The sequence below is a fragment of the Prinia subflava genome, chromosome 2 (assembly GCF_021018805.1).
Source record: "Prinia subflava isolate CZ2003 ecotype Zambia chromosome 2, Cam_Psub_1.2, whole genome shotgun sequence".
Lineage (NCBI taxonomy): Eukaryota > Metazoa > Chordata > Aves > Passeriformes > Cisticolidae > Prinia > Prinia subflava.
The window spans coordinates 21,889,286-21,912,083 of NC_086248.1; the positions used below are offsets into that span (position 1 = coordinate 21,889,286).

Here is a 22,798-nt window from a genome sequence, read left to right on the forward strand (position 1 = left end):
TTGAGCAAGATTTCTCTGCACAACTTCTTTACTTTTTGTTCAAGTTTTGAAGTGGCTATAAAATATATCTGGACACTATTCCAAATTCAATATTACAGCAAATTTACAGCAATCACATTAGTTCCAAATAAGAGCAACTGATAAAATTGATGTTACAAGGTTGGCACAACCACAGCAAACACACAAGCTCTCTTCAGCAGATAATTGAGTGAATGGTTGTACTATAATATAAAGACCAGTGTGACTTCAGACCATTTAAAATTTTATGCACTTAATTTAAAAGAAAATGCTATTAGGATGATTCTGTAGGTCACATGGAGATATTATTATTGATTTTTTTGCATTTTGGAAGCATTATAGATAAGGTGTCCAAGTCTGTTCAGCCCTACAAAAACCAGAGAAAGAGAAAAACAAGAGAAAGTGAAAGTTAGAGAGAAGATAGGGGACACCCAAATAATATATCTTTACCCACAAGGGAAGGTTTCTAAAATTATTTTGCATTTGATTAAACTAGGTCTGTAAAGACCTTGAATAACATAAAAGAACTCATGAAGAAAAAACTCCAAAATTAATACTTCCAGAATTATCTGTCAGTACAGCATAGAGTGAACATAATTTATCTTACCAAAGACAACTACTGAGTTTTATTTGTTCCCATTTGTTCGGTCATTTTCTAAATGAATGGGGTTTTTTCAAGATTAAACAAAAATCTATCGAGAAATACCACACTTACTCTCATAGTGAATTAGGAAACCAACACTGGAACGACTGTTGTCCGTAGTGAACAGCAGATACATATAATTTCCAGTACTAATAAGGAACTGGGGTGCTTGTGTTCCATGGTATTCTCCAATTAATGGTGATGAGTTAGCTGGCCCATCTCTGACTTCCAAAGTGTCATAATTAACTTCAGTCTGGAATCTGAAAAGGAATATGCAAGTCAGCTGCTGGATGGACAAATGGTGTCATTTTCTTCAACTGTTAGAAATGCAACCTGCTTGTAACTGATCAAAACCATACATAAAAAAAAATTACATAGCTACAAATCCATTACTAAGAATAACAATTAAAGAAGGTTTCATGAATCATTTTCCTTGCTTTGTTTTGTAGTATTGTAAAATATTCATAATGGATTCAGTAAACTTCAGATCAGCCATATGACTGGCCTTCAGAAAGACAATTAGTGGGAAATCTGGGTACAAAAATGTAATTTGGCTCAAACAATATTGAATTATGAAGATCCAAGAAATATTTTAGCCTCAGGTTAAGAAATAGTTGGACACCCTAGGAATGTTTTCAATAACACTTCATCATTTCATGTCAATTATTTCATTATTTGGTATTTGCTACTTGGAAAAAGCTATTTTGTAGATAGTCAAGTGTTTAAGTTTTGTTTTTTTTTTTTTATCCCAAGATTCTATGCTAACATAGCTTGTTACTTGACTTTTAGGTAATCATTTTTGTCCTATGAAATAAAGCAGCAAAAAAAATACTGGATTTAATCAAGCCTTCATTTTTAAATTTGTTACAGTTATAATAAGCATGACTCCTTAGTTTACTTTAGTGTGTCAAGAAAACCCAACTAGGTTATATAGACAAGAGTGGAAAGTAAGGAGACTAATGAGGGTTGATTTACAAGAAAAAATAACTTCAAAATCAACAGCAGAGTCAATGTGTCGGCCAATCACTAGACCACATCACGTTTCTCAAGTTCATAATGGATATCTATGTATGCAGTCATCTACTACTAGTTCTTAAATCAAACAGCACAAATTTGCTCATTCTCTAGATGAACTTGAACTGGCATTTTTTACATCAGAAGCTTTTCAAGACAGTTTGTCGTTATGTAAGATTGTGATATGCTGTACACATAACACATAAATTTTCCTGTCAATGAAGTTTGTGCTATTACAGATCTACACACTACTATAAATATATTTGCATGCAAACTCATTATTCTTATTTTCATCTTTCAGAAATGCGTATGTTGTGAGATTTTTCTCTTCTATTCCCATAAGGCTTGTTAGTTCAACTTCTGAGAGCAGCAGAAATCCCTACACAATACAATACTTTTTTCAAAGTGAATGCCTTTAGCTGTCTTGCCAATATGGGACACATTTAGTGGTCTAGAGATAAGAAACTGTATTCTTGTAATTAAAGAAAAGTGAAAAATTTTGAACACTCAAGAAAGGAGAAATATATGTGACATTCCTTCAAAGTATAAATAAACTTTATACTTCATTAGGCAATGACGACAGAATTACCAAGCTCCATCCGGGTCATTACATTTTACAGAACAAATAGCATTGGTCTTGCACAAACATCTTCACAGACACATCAATACTGAACAATAGAAGAACGAGTTCAGCCTTAGCAAGTATTTAGTATTCTTTCTAGTTCTTCCCTCATGGTTCCGTGGAAAACAAAAGCACAGCCAGAAGTCAGAAAGCTTTTGCTTCTCTATCAAGAGCTAATGACTGCTGGCAAACTGACACAGGATCTTCATATCATCTCTTCCTCTTCACACAGAAAACTCTAGATTTTTGGTACTTTATTTGGATGATGATTGCTTTTACTGCTATCTATCCACTCTGACAGTGGAATACAGGGCTTGCAGGTTTGCTAATACATTAAGCATTTTTAGAATCCATTTCTGGCAGAAAAATCAGTTAGAATGGAATAGCCTACATCCATACTATTAAATACACCCTTTAGCCTGGCTGACAAACTCAAGGAGCAAGTTGGAGACTATTTCAACAACTTAGCTGCATAAACACAAGGTTTTGTGTCTGGAAAGGCTCACTGACTATTTACCAAAATAGACAGCTACAGACGCATCACTGAAGCACTTGACAGTTTTTCAGTACTCTTGCATACTTTCAGAGATTATACATTGATTTATCCTGCAGCAGAATGATGAAAACAGACAGATACAGCTAGGCTGGTTTAAATACTTTATTTGTACTCATAATGAATAGATTCAAGATCAATAATTGAATAGTTCAATTATTTTGACAGTTATGTTTGTGAGGGAAACTAATTAGGAATAAAGTGCTCCCAGCCAGCAATTGTGGTTTTCTTAGCAGGGCAGTATGAAAACAGTGAGTGGCAAACCCTTGCTGGAGACAGAAAGCAGAAGATAACTTTTCACAGCAATTGCTACTATAACAATGATCTTTATTCCCAGTAGATTCCTGCTCATGTCAAACTTGAATGTGAGTTTATAATTAATTCACTTGTCTGATTTTAAGGCTTTAAGGCAATGAATTGTTTTTTGAATTGGGCCAGGTTTGTTGTTGGTTTTTATTTTTAGTCTTTGCACTTCCCCTAAATTGATAAATCAAGACGATTTGTTATTGGAAGTTCTTCATCGCTACTGAAAGTACCTAATTAGGGGTTGCTTTTTTGTTTTTTATTTTAATGTTTATTAGCTTACTTATGTTTATTAGCTTAGTAAGAGGTAGGATGTTCTCTAAATATACATAGATAATTTTAAAAATACTTAAAGAATGCTGTGTTATACTATTCTTCATACAGGTGAAGTGGTTTTAGATGTAGAGGTTAGTTGTATAAATTACCAGACTATTTTTATCAATATTCAAAGTATCAAAGATCTTCAGGTCAGCCATTATTCTTCTACCCCTTTCCTCATGAATTCAATCAACTAGATTTTACTTTTCTGTTGGCCTTCCAGGCGTTAGGCACAATCTGAAATGCAAAATATTTCAATGTACACTGATCATAGGGTCATGCTGTCATTTGCTGCTACACCTGGAAAGTTTCTAAGGACTCTGGAAAGGCACATTTGTCTGGTAACATTAAAGCTTCATTAGCTCAAGAGTGAGGTAATTTACATTATTAATATCACATTTGTACAAAGCTTCTTTCAGTTAGGTATGTCTTTGAGGCAAGTCACATAGTAAAATATAAAAAGGTTCCATTTTCCCCAAACTAGACCGAATACTTAAGAAAAATATTTTATTTTTTCCTGATTTGTTTACTGATTTGTAATTTGCTAACACCATATCACACAGTAAAGTCAGTTTTTCTTATAAGCAGTAAAAAGATTTTCCATGGAATTTTTGCCTTCATGTTGACAAAAGAAAATATTTTTACTGTAAAAGCAAGGTTATACTATTATTAACAAGCATAACTCTTTTAATAAAATTTATAATGTGATGTAGTAAAGTTACACAATTTTCTAAACCTGCCAGAAAACACCCATAAACCTCCAAAGAAAACAGGGAAAGGCTTTTTCTTTGTCTACCAAAACCAACATGCTGAATGGTAATTCTGTTTTGCAATTGAAAGAATTAGGAAATGGCAATGGAATCCATTTGCTATTAATGCTGAGATAAAGTTGAGGTAGATTAATGGTGTATCTGCTGTACTTCCAAAATTATATATGATCAGAATTCTCCATTTTGTATCAGGGTAAACTTGAAGTTCTTGTTTAATTTCATTGCAGCTCAATTTGTACACAAAACTCTAGAATTCTGCTAGTGGATTATGTGTGTGCATCTAAAATTCAGGAAATTAGGTCCTTTAGCTGCACCACATGTCACAGAAGCCTATGTTGCTTATTAATTTTCTCAGAAATATTGCCATCACACTGTTAAGGTCATGCCCATTAAAACATGTGTAATTTCAGGCAATGCATTTCCTTTTATAAAATTTAAATGCACCATCATATAACTAAAACTGTTATTTCCATTTAAGAAGACATCCCTGAACCTCAGGCTTCTGATCATTAATTTAAAAAATGCTTGAAAATAAATATAAACCTATAAATACGATGAAGTCTTTAATGAGAAAAAAAGCATCTTAACATTCTGGAGCTTCCTGCTGAGTACAATGGAAGCAAACAACACATTAAAAAGCTTTAATTGCCTACTTATAGGAATAGTATTGTGAGTGTTGCAATGAAGTTCCTTTTTCTGATTGGGTTCTTAAAGTACATACTTATTCTTTAATAATAAAACAAGTATTTATGCTCAGACCCTACACCTTGTTTGACTTTATGATACTCACTTGTCAAAAGTGATCTTAATGGAATGTCCTGGTCTTGCTTCAATCACCCACTCACAATTAAGGGAGTCCTTGTAATATCCTGGCCACCCTGGTGGCAAGATAACACCACTCGATGCTGTCAAATGTCCACCACATGGTGCTGAAAAAAAAAAAGTATATTTGTAACATACAAATTATTTCTAATATATTATATATTCAAAGAAATTGCAAAAAATCAAATTGAAATGCATGGAAATATAAGTTTAATATAGTTTTAATAGTTTAACACAGCGTTATGAGCACTTTGTTTTCTTCAGACTCATAATGCCTGCAATGTATTTTAATAACACTTATTATTCTCTATATATTTAAACACACAGAGCATAGCACTTGTCTGCCAGCCCTCCTTCTGTTGAAAATAACAGTATCTTGTTAAAAAATTATACTATCTCATCACATTTAGATTCAGTATGATTCCACATTTATCTGGAAACATCAGGCAAATAGTTCCAAGTCATTATGACCATTGTACTGTGCTACCTTTTTGAGTAATCTGAGCTCAGTGGAATTTGCAGTTGTAAATATTCCAGTGGATCACAGAGTGGTTTAAGTCGAAGGGGATGTCTGGAAACCCTCTAGTCCATTCTTCTGCTCAAAACAGCAGATTGCACAGAACCATGACCAACCAGGATAATGCCTTTCCTCCAAAGTCAGACACTTCCCAGACTTTCTGGGCAATCTGTTGTAATGTTTGATCACTCTCACAGTGCAAGGTTTTTCTTATCTTTAAACAGAAATCCATGTGCTTCAGTTTCTGTTCACTGCCTCTTGTCTGGTCATTTTACTCCACTGAGGAGAGTCCAGCTCTACCTTGTTGAAACTGTCCTATCAGTTATGTGTACATACTGACAAGATCCCTCTTGAGTCCTGAGCCTTTTCTTTTCCAGTCAAGACAAGCACAGTTCTTTCAACCTCTTCTTATACAAAAGATGCTCCAGGTCCTTATTTATCTTGGTGACCCTTCACTGGACCCACTGCAGTATGTCCACATTTTTCTTGTACTGTGGATCCCGGGAGTGCCCACAGTGCTCACAACACAGCCTCACTGATGCTGAACAGATGGGAAAGATCTGTCATTTATTCTCAGCTCAGTTCTCCTGCCTCGCTCATCCCTCTGAACAGCAGCACAAACATCTGGTACACCAGCCACCTCCCCCAGTTCTGCATCATCTGCAGACTCATTCAGAGCTCATTCTGCCTCAGTATTCAGTTCAGTACTGAAGATTTTAAACAATATTGGATTGGGGATTGACCCCTGGGCTACACCTCTATGAATTAGCCTCCAGCTGCACGTTGTGACACTGCCTATAATTCTATGAGCCAAATTGTTCAGTGAGTTTTCAGTCCACTTCACTGTTCACTTCTCTAGTCCCTACTTCACTGCTTTGTCATTGAGAATTTTGCAGGACACAGTGCCAAACACGTTACTAAAACTGAATATCCATTACTCTCCCCTCATCCATCAGACAGTTCATCTTAATGCAGAAGGCTATCAGGTTGGTCAGGCATGGTTTCCTCTTCATAAATCCATGTTGGTTACTCCCAGTCACCATAGTTTTCTTCATTTTGTCCTAGTTTTGGCTTGGACAGAGTTCATTTTCTCGCAGTAGCCTTTAGGGGGCAGATTTTGGAACTGTAGGCACAGTTGGGTGGTTATTCTATACCACTCACACCATCTCTGGGTGTCAGAAATCAGGGACTTCACTTGCAAAGAGAAGAGAATGTGACACAGGGTGGAGGAAAAACATGAGCATGAGGATCTGGGGGAGCATTTTGTCTTTGTCTTGGTGGCCACCGACACATGGAGCCTGGATGTGTTGGTTGGTTGGTTTGTCAGTCAGTCAGTGGGTGAGCACCCTCTCTTGTATACTTTTATTATTAATATTGTTGTTCTTACTATCTTATCTCATTGCTGTTCTCCTGTCTCAACTCAGAATATCTGCCTTTTGTCTCCCTCTCGCAGAACGGGGAGGAGGAGAAAGGAACAGCTGCCTGGAAATGGCTTCAAGGAATATTGTTGCATCACCTTTCCCACTGATAGAGATGAGACCTGTAGCTCTTCATATCTTCCCTCTTTCCTTTCTCCAAGACTGGAAATTGCTTTCTTCCAGTCCTCAGGGATCCTACTGCTTTAAATCAGCTTCCCAAGATATTGAATGACCTTGCAATGTCATTGGATGGCTTCTTCAGAATTCTTGGCTGCATCCCATCAGACATGTTCCTGTATGTCAAATTTGTTTAAATATTCTCTAACCTGATCCTCCTACATAAAAGTTTAAAAAGAAAAACCTATTGCATGAGGGCTATGAAAATGACAGGGAACATTTTTCAGAGTAAAATTAAAGGACTTTGGAGCAGGATTAAACAACAGCAGAAATGACACAACAAATTTAGGGAAACATGAGTCCCTTAAAAATTTAAGCTGTCACGGCATAGGGCCTTGGGCTGTTTTGTTTTACTAAAGGCTATGGCACAGCTTAACACAGGAACACTTTCAAGGTCAGGTAAATTTATCTTAGTATCATTTATACTGTCCTCATAGAAGAAGTCAATGGTATCATTATCACAAAAGTCCACATTTCAGTGCAGGAAATCTTGCTAGATTTCTTCTGTTTCTCTAAGTAGTGACAAATTAACCTATTATGCCATATAGAAATGGATGGTAACATGAATTTGTGAGTTGCAAATTAATATGCCTAGTTCTATTTCAATGTTTTTATCAACATAAAAAACTAATAAGAGAGGTTATTTGATTTCACTTATGACATGCACTTGTGTCTAGGGATTCTTCCAGATTTTAGTGGGAAATAAAAGCAACCCACAAATCCTGAAATACACCAAATTTTATTTGCAGCAAAATGACAGGCCAGTAAAATGGCCTTTACCTTACCATGTGGACAGTTAATGAGGAAATCAATTTATTACATAGTGGTTTTTTTAACTAAATTTCATCATACTACAAACAAGAACTGTCATAAGACTGTTGATCCTCAACTGATTATACCACTTGATGTACATTCATTTACTTCATGTATTTCAGGTGTTGCTTGCAGAGACTGTTATGTATAAAAAAAACATAGAGCAGAGCAAAAACAGAAAAACAACAGCTGTTCAGAAATCTCAGAAAACTAGAAGCAAACTAAATCATGATTAGAATTCTTAGTCCATACTTTAATCCAAGCCCAGAAACTCCCTTAATTATCAAGAGACTCCACATCAGAAAGGAACATATCCTGAAAGTAACTATTTCCTTCCGTTAAAGAAACCAACAGCAAAATATATATATGAAAAAGTCATATATATGTCATATAACCAGTCTATTAGTTTAATCTTTTCCTCTTAAAAAACGAGTAAACATTCCAGAAGGTTCAAAGAAAGGATAACTGAGGGGTACACTGATATTTCCTGAAAAAATAATTTCTGTAAGTTTTTTTCTTTTTTTTTTCCCTTTGAAGTGCTCACCACTGGTCCTTTATCTATGCATTTTAAAAAATAAATTTACAGTAAGATTACACTGAATACTTTAAGAATTGAAGCTAGAGTTTGAAAATGACAAAAAAATCTTCTGATGAAAAACAACACCCACTCCCTGCTTTGGAGTGGGCTGGGTTTGCTCTAGGAATAAAAAGAAAAACCGTGCTCCACAGTGTAACATGCTTTAATCAGGGTAAGAAATTTTGCTAGTGCAATATCCAGGTTCACATACACTTCTTCTAACAGACTGCAGACATGGGGAGAGTTCTGCAGTATTTCTAATTTTTTCTTTGAAATGCACAATCTTATGAGAACTGAGTTCTCAAATTGCCCAAATAACAAGAAAGTGATATGATCCAGATCTTTAAGTAATTGCAATGATGCTGAAATTAATGGAAATATGAGATTCAGAAGGTTCGGATTAGTTTCTCCCCAAAAAACCTCTTAATTTGGAGAATGTCCATGTATCTATTGCTTAATAAAAGGTATACATTTTGAACATGACTTTTAAAAAACATACTTTAGTCGTTTATTAAATGCAAATGCCTTTACTTTAGGACCTATCAGTTAAGCATCAAGCAATTCTTCTTACTGTATTTCATTTGAAAGAGAGTTTTAAACCTAAGAAGACATAATCATAGTCTGTTTATTTGCCTAGGAAAGGAAAACCAAATACATTTGAAAATTGTGGGGAATATCATGGATATTAAACATAGCTCTGGTTTTCACTATATTTCTCAGGAATAAGTGTACTTACTGGAGGTTATAATATTACACATGTAAATGCAGGTTTACATTCATTTTAAGAAAGTTTTCAAAAGGAACTTTATATAGAACTTTTATTTACTTCCTATGTGGTAGATAATTATGTTCTTCAGTGTGCTACAGCCAAAACTGTTATAGCAGTTATAATTCACAACCAAGTAATGATAGTGACAATCAGAACTTGGAAACAATAGCAACCAGATTTTTAGAATGCTAATTTATTCCAAGAATATAAAAGCAGGCTATCTTGTTTCTGTTACTGTGCTCTCACTTGACTGAAAGAATGTTAAGATGAATTAATAACTTCAGGTAAAGCAGTCTCATTTATGTGCAAAATGTATAAGGTAAGCTAGATTTAAATAGTGTCATCATTCAAACTGTAGGTGCAAAGTAAAGATTGTGCCCTTACCTTCACAACGTGGGACAGTGGAGCTCCATACTACATTTCCATCTTGCATAATACAGGTTATGGACTCAGAGCCTTGAGTCTTCACAAAGCCATCATCACAGTGAAAGGAGACAGAACTGCCCAGAAGGAATCTGTCTCCAAAACGCCTCCCATTTACAGGAATGCCTGGATCGTGACACTCATTCTGACCAAAGGCTGATGAAAATATAGCAATAATACTGGTAATAAAACCCACAATAATAGCAATAATAAAAAACATCCCTTTAAACTTTGTGTCTTGTCTTTTTTTGGAGGAGGAGAATAATATTTCAATTGTAATACAGTAATATGTAACATATATAACATAGTAATATATAATTAAAAGTACAGAAAATTTCTCAATAAAAAGCTTCAAATCCAACAACATTCACACACATGCAACATAGTTGGAATTCAGAAGTTTTTAGACAAATATGGCTTAGATACACAAGAATGATTTTCCTAAATTTTCCTCTGGACAAAATCCAGCTCTTTTGCCTCTGGCATAAGGGAACTGGGGTTGTTTAAAGGCTTCCCCTTTTTTCTTCCTACCATTTTTCAAAGGACAAAAATTATCCCTTCCTATAAAAGCAAAAGACCAATTTTGGTCTAAGACTTAAAAAATATTGAAACCAATGAATTCCAGCTTTCAGTGCGGAATCTTTCTAAACAATGGAAGAAAACACCTTGGCCACAAACACTATTATTTTAATTGACACAAACAGAAACAGTGTGAAAGGTCTCGAGGCAATTGTCAATTAACTTCTCTAACCTTAGAAGAAAATTTTTTCAGCTAAAAGGATAACCTATGCATAAGTAGTGTCTTTGAATTGCTCATAGAACTTTTAGGAGAGTTAGCAATCTACAGCAAATATAAAAATGTTTTCTATATGACAATGCTGTTACTAGCTTTCTACTGAGAGTATTGTTTAGTAATATATTTTTATATTTAAAAAAACCCAAAAAACAGAGGACCATCTGTAGCCAGAGATTTCCTAGCCTGGTTGCCCAAAGAGAAGAAACATCTTTTCTCAGTAGCTCTTTATATGTACATGACTGGTAGGTCCACATTTAACAACTTGTTGATCCAGCTACAATTAAACTTTGTACATTTGAGAACTGCCTTCTCAAAGATAATACATTCTTAAAGTTCTTGCAGGGACAGTATCCAGATAGAATAATTATTCTAAATTAATGATTCTAAATTTCCTACTCTTATACGAAAGACTTCTGCATCAGCTCAACTATGTTCTAGACACTAGAAAAACCAGAGTGTAACTTTTATGTGTAAAACAGAAAAGAGATCTCTGTTCTAGGCGTTTATATCCTTAGATTCCACCCCATTCAACTGGAAAGAAAAGCAAAACAGGTTCCCAGAACTATTAATTTGTACTGATAATTACCTTTATGCTTTTCTGATTAATACCTCAATATTTGGGATCTAAGATTAATACTTTTGTGAAATTATTCCTGATGGTTCCATTGAGAAATATATTAAATTACATGCACTGGATACTTTGATGTGAATGATCTGGACTTTAGCTCTGGGCTCTGTTTTTATGCAGTATGAACCATAAAGACAAATAATAAATAATGAAGAGAATCCCTCAGCACTATCACAACTTAAAAAAAAATCATAAAGATTCACATAATAAATACAAGGAAGACATCTGAAAAGAGTGCAATTATACAATTGTGACAATTTACTTCTGAAATAAATATAAATATAAATATAAATATAAATATAAATATAAATATAAATATAAATATAAATATAAATATAAATATAAATATAAATATAAATATAAATATAAATATAAATATAAATATAAATATAAATATTCTCTGTTTCAGTTATTATGAAGAATGCATAAAACTAGGCATAGAATAAAAAGCAGAAGTTCTTACTTGTGTAAGTGATATTAAATCCTCTTCCAGTGGTAGAGTGATCTGACTGAAATTCAAGTCTTACTATGTGCCCACTACTAGCCAATTGAGAAGGGACCTCATTGCCAGAAAATGTGCCAAGAGGTGGTAAATCTGAAATCCCATCATCTTTGATTGTAAGGTAGTCAAATTGAGGTTCTACATCAAAGTCGTTGAAAATCAGATGGATTCTGCTTCCTGGCTCTGAGATAATTAACCAAACACAGTTCATATTGTTGCCATATTCCTCAGGATAATTTGGAGAAAGAATAATTCCCGATGGTGTGGTGAAATTGAAGAAACATGAAACTAAAGGAAAGAACAATAAGATTCTCAAAATACTATCCATAAACTTTACAAATGTCTGTCTATTTTATTTTATTTTTTTATACTTGTGGAACAGGACATTCTTTGAAGCCTTGCATACTACACATGCAAGCAGAAAATGTTTAACACTTTCAGAACAGTTATCCAATGTTGGTTTTTTTTCCAAATGAATCCAAGTGACTGAAGCAGGGCCTGCAAGAGATTACCATGCAGCAAATACCAAAGAAAGCAAAAGTAATGCTTGATCCATCAAAATTTGCAAAAAAAAATTTGTGCTAAAATGAAAATACAATCTCCAAATATGAGTGATTTTTTTCCAAAAATGCATTAAACTGTATTTAACAATCAAAAAATAATGATAAAAAAAGCACAAAGGCCAGTTTTGTCTGTAGTATACAAAGTTCATACTGATGTAATTAACACTGGAAATGTAGATGTGAATGAATTAGGAAATCTTAAGAACTTGTAAGAATTTATTTTACCCTAGTTTCCCTTTGATGGCATAGAACAAAACCAAAAATTATCTATATCTATCATCCTTTTCTACTCTTTTGAGCCAATTTTCATCAAGACATTGCTTAATTGGTTTCAGAGTCCTGACCTCATGACTGGTACTGTGGGCAGTACGGTACATTCACAAAGGGGAAGACTCACTGAACATTAGTTAACACAAAGGACAACCATTATTCAGCTCCTCCAATGTGTCAAATGAACTCAGTGTTGTAAATAGATGTTACAGATTCCACGCTCTTTCATAGGCCGTGTGCATGTGGAACACTGGAAGCACAGTAAAATATTCTACACTGTCTACAAAAACTGACAGAGCAATCCAGTGCAGTACAGCACCATGAAGAAACACAACTTCTGTCTCCAGTTCCAAAGGGAGCTGCAGCTGCTCTGTCTCTGTGCCTAGGCTTTACATGCTCAGACACATTTCAGCATCGCAAGCCATACTGACAATTATTCTGCTCCAGAGCAATCTTGCTCCCTTTGTTAAGTCCTGTACCAATACAGCCTCAAAGCACATACATGTCCAAATAGAGCAGGACACCTCACAAGGGTTGCTATGGTGGTCAAATGCAGTACTGATTTGTATGACTCTTTATAGGAAAATTCAGCCCAATCTGGTGAAGTGCCTAATATACCTGTGTACTTGAAACACTTGCTTTATTTTACAAGACAGGGGGAAAAAAAAAAGCAAGAAAACCCAACCTGACCCAAATAAACCTCTCCTCCCAAAAAAAAAACAAACCCAACACACAAACAAAAACAAAAAAAATACCCCAACCAAACACTCCCACCCAAAAAACCCAAAAAACAACCAACAACCCTTTCTTAACAAATATATTTTATCCTTTAAAACAAAAAAAACCACAACTATAGGCATTACCTAAATTTTTCTTATGTTTGATATTCTTAACTTCTTTAATATTCATATTCACACCTTTGTGGTATATCACAAAAAGAAAACCAAAAAAACCCCAAACAAACAAACAACCAACCCCACCCAACACAACAACAAACAACAACAACAACAACAAAACACACCAAAAAACAACCTTTTCTCATGTGGATCTGCAGGCTGTTTTGCACTGCCAGAATGTAATGTGTATGTGTCACAGAGTCCTTTTGAACACCTACCTGCTATTAGAAATTGCTCATTTAGGATCTAATTTCATGCGTTTACATTAAGAGTGTTAAGTGGTTCACTTACATATAAAATGAGTGTAAAGAATATTCTAAAAACAGTCCTGTGTGACGTTCCCCTAAATGAGCTACTGAGTCAACTGAAAAAAAAACAAAACCGTGACAGAAAAAATCTTCAAGGTACTTTGAAGTATTTTCCTGTTGATTAGTCATAAATGTCAAGAAGTGCAAGAGGTTAAGGTCAGAAGAAAATACAGAAAAAATGCAATAATTCTTACAAACACAGCTGGGTTTGTTGCCAGACCACTGGTTATTTTGTTGACATGTAATCGTTCTCTCTCCCACCAGTTCAAAAGCTGCTTGACATTCAAAGGTAAGTGTGTCTCCATGCAGAAAACTGCTGCCTGTCCTTTTCCCGTATGATGGAATTCCAGGATCTCCGCAACCTCCTTTCTCTATTTCTAAATATTGAAAAATTCAAATGCAACAATAAGGCAAATATGTTTGCAATCAATTTATACGTCAGTATAAGAAGTACTTTCAAAATTGTGGCATTACACATGAAACTAATAATTACAGCTGAAAACAAACTAGAGGTAAATGAACTGTCTCAAAGATAACTTAGGATGTAAAGTCTTTTCACAAGCTAATAGTTTCCATATCTGCATTGCTGCATTGCTGAAAATAAAAAAATACTTCTATTTAACTGCATGACTGCACCAAATTACAGCACATTTGAAGGTAAAATTATAAAGCCACCATCTCCATCCTGCCCATGAAGACATACTACGTGTAGATAGTTTTTCTGCCAAAGTACTTGTAGTAAAGAATCTCTTAACTCTCACATCTTCAATTCCATGTATAGGTCTATTGACAATATTATTAAAAGTACATAATCTCCTGATAAAGTCAATAGATTTCAGTTTAAAAAACCTTATGCATAATAAACAAAATTGAGGAAATATTTCTTAATCTCATACTTCAAATTAGAGTTTTTCCCAGCTGCATTCAGCTATGCTGAAAATAAATTAACATTTTGGATAATACTTCAAGATATTCTCCAGGACCTCTGTTTTTATTATTTAATTTGTATATCTCAAATCTACATAAATCAGGTAAGGCTATAAAAAATTCAAGTCTTATGAAATTTATGAATATCATTAGTATTGGAAAAGAAAATGTAAACATTAATTGCCTGTGATAGAATCATCTTACAAAATACTATACATGTGGCTGCCCATCAGGAAATAAAGACTCCATTTCTTTGATATTAAATTGAAAGCATTTTTTAATTAATTTGCCTTTGATCAGAAAAAATAATAACAAATCACTTCTGATTCTATAAACTGTGTTGCTGCACATGTAATGAAATTATGTAAATCTGATTCAAAAGAAAGTACACATAAAGTTCTTGGTATTTTAATATTTCACAGTTCAGTCCAAGGTATGAAATCAGAAACATTCAAGATAACAGGAAAATTCAGCTCACTGAATAGCATGAAATATTAATATAATTTAACATCATTGAAAATGTTTGCTGTCAAATATTGTTAAATCTAATAATGTCAAATCCTGGCAGATGTGTATATCTTGACACAACACAGAAATTTTAAGATACAGGATACAAAATTATGATATGGGAAGTCAATCCACTATGTTTACACACTTAAAGCAATCATTAACACATTGTTGACAGACATATTCAGAAAGGTATGGCACATATTTCACAATGTAATAGTTTTCTCGACCTGCTCTTGATACTGTGCCTGATGAACCCATTATTATTTTATTTAAGTAATTTGTCTTAACAGAAAGTTAGAATATATAAATTAATAAAAAAGTTTTCCAAAATGCTCAGTACACAAATACAAAAAAACATTGGGAGAGCAATTTTTAAAGAATATTTATAAATAAGGGTTCAAAATTATACGTACAAGTGCTTTAAAGTAGCTTCACTTGTCTGTTCCTACTGAGAAATTGATTTTTACGTCCACAGAATAGCACTGAATACCAGTGTGTTCAGCAATGCACATCTTTACATACTTCATGAAAATGTGAAGAGACATAGAAAATCAGAATATACATTTTAATCACATTTTAGAAATTCATCTCCCTCATTGACAGCAGAGCTGTAGCTAATGCAGTTGTGAGATTGATCATAAATTCTTTGCCAGACTTAGGAGACTAACCAAATACTTTGTTATTCTTAAAGTATCACCGTTCATCCAAGAATGCCCACATGGATATATGGCAGTATATAATTCAGATTTGTAAATATCACGAAAAACATAAAAAATTTAAAAATATTAACATTAAATTCAGATAAAACTTTTTTTTAAAGTTTCATTCTTTGGAAAAATAAAGTTTTAATTAAATATGTCTCATAAAAAACAACTGAATGATAAATTTCAGGTTCTCTAAAACATAATAGAAGATTTTTGAATCAATTTTTTATACTGAAAAGCCAAATAACTCATAAAAATGTCAAAATTAACTACAAATCATTTTATTTCTATTTAAACATTCAGGTTCTGTGCTTGTTTGTTCAACATAAAAACAATGCAGAAAACATTACAGATTTATAAAACACTTCTGAGGATGTCTTATTTGCATTTTGACAATAAATTGCTCAAAAAATCCCATCCAGGTCTATGAATCTGTAACTTCACAAACTTAAATTGAGGATTATATACATCCCTAACAGGAAATCTACTCGAGTCAGAAGTTATTCAGGCTGACAGAAAACACTCGCTGTAACTCATAGAACCATCACAGGATCACAGAATTTGGGGGCCCTAAAGATCTCCTCATTCTGACCCCTTTGCCATGGACAGGAAAACCTTCCACTAGGCCAAGTTCCTCAGACCTGGCCTGGCCGTGAACATTTGAACACTCCCAGGGATGAGGAATCCACAACTTCTCTGGGCAACCTGTCCCAGTGCCTCAGCACCCTCAGAGTAAAGAGCTTTTCCTCCTGAAAGAAGGAATCTATGGATGTAAATCTACAGCTACCCCCTTCAGTCTAAGCCATTCCCCCTTGTCCTGTCACTAGGTGCTGCTGTGGAAGTCCCCGTGCAGCTCTCGTGAGGGCTCCCTTTAGGAACTGGCAGCTGCTCTGAGGTGTTCACAGAAAGGGCCGCCAGGCCGCCATCGGACCAAGCTGTGAGGGCAGTGGCTGAGTCCCGTCCCAGAAGCATTTACAGGATGTGTAGATGTGGCACTGAGGGACATCCTTTACTGGGGGAATTGGCAATGCTGGATTAACAGTTGGACTGATGACCTCAAATGATTCTCTGATTCTCTTAGTCAAAAACTACATTTCCATTACATTAACAACCCAAAACTAAGGGAAGACACAGAAGGCCAAACTAATGGTTTTGTTTTTACACACAAAGAACACTCTTTCTTTGTAATTAGATCTAAACCAGCAGGCATGTAATGATTCCCAACATTTTTCTGTCCTCTGGGATTTTGCACAGATTTTTTTTCTCCATTATCCTTCCTGATACCTGTTTGACTTGTACCAACTTAGTCAGTGAACAATTTTTAAAAATGTCTAAATGTAGCTGGGATGCATTCTGTGTATTGATCCAACACATGCATTGATTATTCTGTTTCGTAAATTGAAAAGATGCTCTGTATCAGTTTGCTGAAAAAGAGAACATTTCAAACCAATTCTGTTGAAGTTATGTTGAGCTTTTAGAAAAATCCTATGGGATATAAAATGTTCTTAAAATAACAAACCGGAAAAAAAAGTCTATGATAAGTTATTTTGCATGGCAATTAAAGCCCTGTTCTTTTAGGATTATTCTGTGTACTCATTCAATGTTGGTCTTCTTTTGATCTGAGTTCTTAGAGCTGTGTGAACTTCATGATGTTTGCACATAAACTCTCAAGCCTAAATTTAAACATCAACCTCCTCTGGTTACCAAAATATTAATATTGATCTTATGCAATTGTTCTTGGCTTTCATGTACCCTCTTTCAATAGCCTGGAGAAAAAGACTTTTCATCTTGTTTGTAAACTAGAAATATTTACTCAGTTTCAGGGAATATTCTTTCTTTAATGTTAGAAGAATGACAAGATTAGATTTCTGACTGTAAGATCATATCTCCGTGAATTTAATTGAAAGACATTTCTGTTGCTCTGTTTCCTTTCAACTGAAGAAATATGGCAATTCAAAAGTGATATTAAGCATTTAAATATGTAACATGACTACTATTTGAAAGGTGTCATATTGCAATTCAAGGTTTTTTTGGTGTAATGACTTTGACTACAGTATCTGAAATGTTAAATAAATTTCTGGTATCTGAAATGTATAATAGAATAATTTATACTTTAGAGGATTTTGCACTCTTAAACTTATTATTCATGGTAGGAGTAATTTACTGTTTTCCCCTTGTTACTAGATTAAAAATACACATTTTAAATTAAATTCTTACTGTTGCTGTGTTTTCATTCACACTATCCAATATTCTAGCTTAGACGATTAGTGAATCATCTAATAATTAAATCAGAATCTGGATACAACCAAAAGGTATAAACAGTAATCTCACACATTAATAATTCAGATGTATAAATACAATTTGAACTTCATACATGTTTTTAACACATATGAGTTGAGCAAAAAATCAATTTTTGAAATATAAAATAAACTTCAGGTTTTTATCAGAAAACTGAAGTCAACAGCTCTAAAACGTAACCAATTTGACAACATTTCATAATTTTCATCTTAGTTATAGTCAAACTAGATTAAGGGAAGCTGTGAACTGACACAGGTACACATTTACCACCCACCCCCCCACCAAAAAAAAAAAAAAAGAGTTTAACATTTAAACTCTGAGAGGTCACAGAAATTCATCTTCCATATATCTCCCTTTTTTAACAGTCATAATATCTAATGTAGTTTAAAAACACAAAGAAGAAACTCCTATAAAAACAAAACCTTATAAAAAAGAAGGAATAGAAAGATGCAGAAGAGGACAGGACATAAGTAAAAGAATTATATTATATACATGATTCCTGCATTGGAAGGTAGGAACTACTACTGAAAAAGAAAATGGTAAATTAAAATTAATATCAAAAAAATTCAGATAGCACATAATTGGACTGTAAAAATGGCTATTAAAGCTAAAATGAGGTTGGCCTACTGCTGAAAAGAGGATGGCCTTACATGACAATTTTATAAATGATCACAATTTTATCATTATTCTAGAAAATTTCTTCAAAGAAATTTAACGGTGCAATTTATTATCAGCCTCCAAATGTAAAAAGAGAAGGCCTCCTTCACAGATCATATAGTTCCCAGCAGCATTTTACGAGAATCTCACATTTTCTCTGAAATGTTTTGTCCTTGCTGTTGTCAAAAAGACCACAGATCATATCCAGTAGATTAATTTTTGCTGCTTCCACCTTATTGCATTCTGTATCAATATTAAAAAACAAAACAAAACAACAAACCAAAACCAAAAAACAAACATGACTTTAGAATCAGACTGATGAAAAAACAATGACTTTGCTAGGACGTCAATTTAAGCTAACAGTTCACTATCAAAGCATAAGGTGGTTTGCTGGTAGTAACATCCTACTGTATAATTTCTTATAAAACCCCTTGACAGCAATAAAACAATAAAGCAGGAAACAAATTTTACAATATGTCCTTTCAGGTTAATATTTACTGTGTACTTAAATATGCTATTATGGAATGCAGAAAGATAAAATGTTGATTTGTTTATAATCAATTTTGCACGTCCAGGGTAATTGCAGATTAAATCTGAACAGCAATGAGGAATAAGATTTTTGTTACATGTTGCAAAAAAATGTATGATACCTACTAACCAAGCATTTCAAATTCATTACCAAAATTTGTAGAAAAGTAAATCTGGGGAAAAAACCACATTATTATGAGTTTGCAGTCACAATGACAGGTTCTGATTGGACAGCTAGGACTCCAGGAGCAGAAGCTCTGGCATGCCAGGTAATTCTATGAAACTGTAAGCTATTGAAAATGTTAAGAATTACTGGGAAAGGAACAGTGGACAAAAGAGAGAATAGCATTCTGTCCTCATACAAAAACCTTCAAAAATTTCATTTCCATGTTGAATTTTACATGTAGTACTGCTCTTCCATTTAAAATATGCAACATTAGAACTAGGGGAGGAAAACAAAAGATCAAAGCTACTGAGGAAATAAAGACCAATTAAACAGACTGCAAATCTCGTTTTCTGGGGGATGAAGTACAAGTGTTCAAAAAGTTGTTGGACAAATACACAGAAGAAAATCTTATTGAGAGAGAAATTATTTGTGGCATGCATCAGTGGAAACAGAAAATACTGTATGTCTTGATTTAGCACCGTTTAATTCACCATTTTTTCCCTAATCACCCTATTATTAACCCTAATAACCCTATTATTGTCAAGTACCAATATGCTTTTGGTCTCGCTGCAGATTTTTATTCTAATGTTTTATGATAAGGAATACGATATTCTTCCAATTACAGTGTTCATCTTGCTTTTCTACTAGAAAGAGTAGAGCCTGTCAGCACCAAGGACAGAGCAGTGCCCTGAACAAAAGTTAGCACAAAGTTATCCTGTGGAAAGAAATTTAGAATGTTATGAAAAATAGGAAGTACAAGAAAAAGGAAGTGCAGCTGCCTCAGAAATCATCAAAATAACATAAGGCTAAATATTGTGAAAAGGCAACCATGGAATGAGGCAGAGGGCGGTAACAAAACTTGTAGAATTCAATTGTCATTAAAATGAAGAGAAAGAAAAAATTAGCAGGAAAGGAGAATGAAGAACATTTTCCCTTATATAGATTAAAAATGTTTAAATAAAATTAAGAGAAGGTCAGGGGGAAGGGAACAGCTTAAGGACCATTCAGAAAATGCAGACACATTCAAGGGAACAGGGTCTAATTAAATTCAGTACTTAAACAGAAGCAGTCAATGAACTATTAGCAATTATCTTCAAGAACTTATGGAGAACACGGGAGATCTCACATGACTGAGCAAGGTCACATGTATTAATTGCCTCAAAAACTGGAAGAAAGCAGAACCAAGGAACTAAACAAATATCTGTGTATCTAATTTGTCCCGTCAAACTGGAAAAATTATATGCTTTATCTTCTTTTACAATGACATATCCTTAAACATATTTAAATTATCCTAAGTCCTGACAAGAAAGATATGGTAGCTGTCTAGAAAGAAAATCAATGAGCTGTTACTAGCCCATCATTTGCAATAAGATTTTAAAACCAACACTGATCCTAAGCAAAGTAATGGAACCTCCAACATAAAACACTATTTCTAAAGTGTTAAAGGAAAAAATTTAATCACCAGTAGTTAACATGGTTTTATGGAAAATTGGCCATGTCATACAAACAATATGTTTTCCAGATTATAAACTCGGGTGACACAATATATTTGGATTCCTTTAACCACTTAAATTAATGACATATGGCTTTCTTATTAAGATTTGCCATCACATAAAATTTATTTAGCACGCAGTAAATGGTTTGCAATTAGACAATTATAGTATTTTGAAGCAAAAAAAAAATCAATAAATAATTATCATTAGACAATAGAACTTATTCAATTGGCTTCATCTATACTTTTTTTTAGCCCAATCATAACAGTTTGTTACAGAAATATTACAGAAAAATAGGTGAGCAACACTGCCACACATTTTCAAGATGCTTTAACCTGATATGTACTACAGGTGTACACATCTTCTTGAACACATGTACCCACATAAGCACTGCTTTTTCTCATATGCAGTGGTTCGATTTTTAATTGTAATGATTTTTCCCTCTGTTCCCGCCAGGTTACAATGGACTTTTCCCCAGCTGTCACTGTCCCCTGAGCTGTCAATCTTTTTAACCCTTCCTCTGTTTCTCGAACCTTACCTGCCAATCTGCAGTTGTGCCTCCTACCCTCCCTGTCAATCCTTCTTTTGCCAACCCTTGTTCTGGAAAAGTCTCTCTGGTTTGAACTGTTATTGGTTACCTCCCCTTGCTGCTCCTTACTCATTCCATGTACGTCATTCATTTTTGTAAGTCCACCCCTGTTCCCTTCCTATGGGTTGAAGCTTTGTCCCCTCCTTAAGATCCTCCCCTAGGTTTAAACCCTGAGATTCCTCTTGTCACCATCTTTGGATCTTGATCCCTTTCAGGCAATGGACCTTGCTGGAATCTCAAGTCTCTGGACCTCATTTTGTTCTTTATCCTCCACCTAGACAGAAGCGGTTCCTGCTGTGTGGCTTTAGCTCCACTGAGATTCTGCCCTGGTGCTGTGCTCTGGGGTAATTCCCCTGCTGCACGTGGTGCCAGCAGACTGGGCTGGCCAAAGCCGAGGGTATTGTACCCTAAAAGGCACTGTGTCACTCATACTCTTAAAATAAACCCCCACCAAAATCTCAATGGAAGCTGAAACAGGTAGGACCTTGTTTTCCCTGAGTATCCACTTCTGTACGTTACAGTGGGTGTGCCTCTGCTGTAAAGACCAGGAGTGATAAGTACAGTTCCATAAAACAAAATGGAAGATAAAAATTAAGTGTGGAATTGCTGGAGCTTCAACTCAGTACTTTTCTAATGCAGGTTGTAGAAGCAGTAAGTGCTCAAATGAAAAATGTTAGCTTTGGAAGCAACTGAATGTACCAATACTAGTACAGTGGACATCCAAATAATTTTCGTTTACTATAGTTCAGTAAAGAAGAAAGAAGGATGAAGTATTGCTTCAAAAATATTCTTCTGAAGGAAAAAAAAAAAAAAGAAAAAAAAAGTGTTTAGGCCTTATGTGCCTACATTCTGCCCTTGTGGGACAAATCCTGCACCCTGCTGTTGGACTCAGTCCAGCATCTTTTATCCTTTTTTGGCAATGCACAAGTTCTCAGGATCTCAAAGTTTCTCTCTTCAATTAACTTTGAGACTTTATTGCATGGGCACTCTTTCCATCTAAAGAAATCGTCCTTTTTTTTTTTATCTATATCTATATGTTTCAAATTTTTTTGCTGTCCCTCCATCCTTGTTGGCTCCTGTCCCCTTGATCACCCAAGAGTCCTGGGGTAGGAATAAGGAAGACAAACTTTCCTCCTCTTTCCAAAGATGCCTACGTGGCAAAGGCTGAGCAACAGGTGTTTTTTATTCTCAAATAAAACACACTTT

General features: G+C 34.5%; 1 protein-coding gene across 1 annotated transcript in view; it reads right to left on the reverse strand.

Moving 5' to 3' along the window:
* The window catches only part of CSMD1 (CUB and Sushi multiple domains 1), a 1,074,318-nt gene that overhangs the window by 245,186 nt on the left and 806,334 nt on the right, over positions 1 to 22,798 (reverse strand). The window contains exons 13-17 of the mRNA XM_063389341.1: positions 13,915 to 14,097; positions 11,645 to 11,971; positions 9,719 to 9,913; positions 5,032 to 5,170; positions 734 to 921 (exon numbers count right to left, since the gene is read on the reverse strand). Of these exons, the coding sequence (XP_063245411.1) occupies positions 734 to 921; positions 5,032 to 5,170; positions 9,719 to 9,913; positions 11,645 to 11,971; positions 13,915 to 14,097 (1,032 nt within the window). The remainder of the gene's footprint in view (positions 1 to 733; positions 922 to 5,031; positions 5,171 to 9,718; positions 9,914 to 11,644; positions 11,972 to 13,914; positions 14,098 to 22,798) is intronic.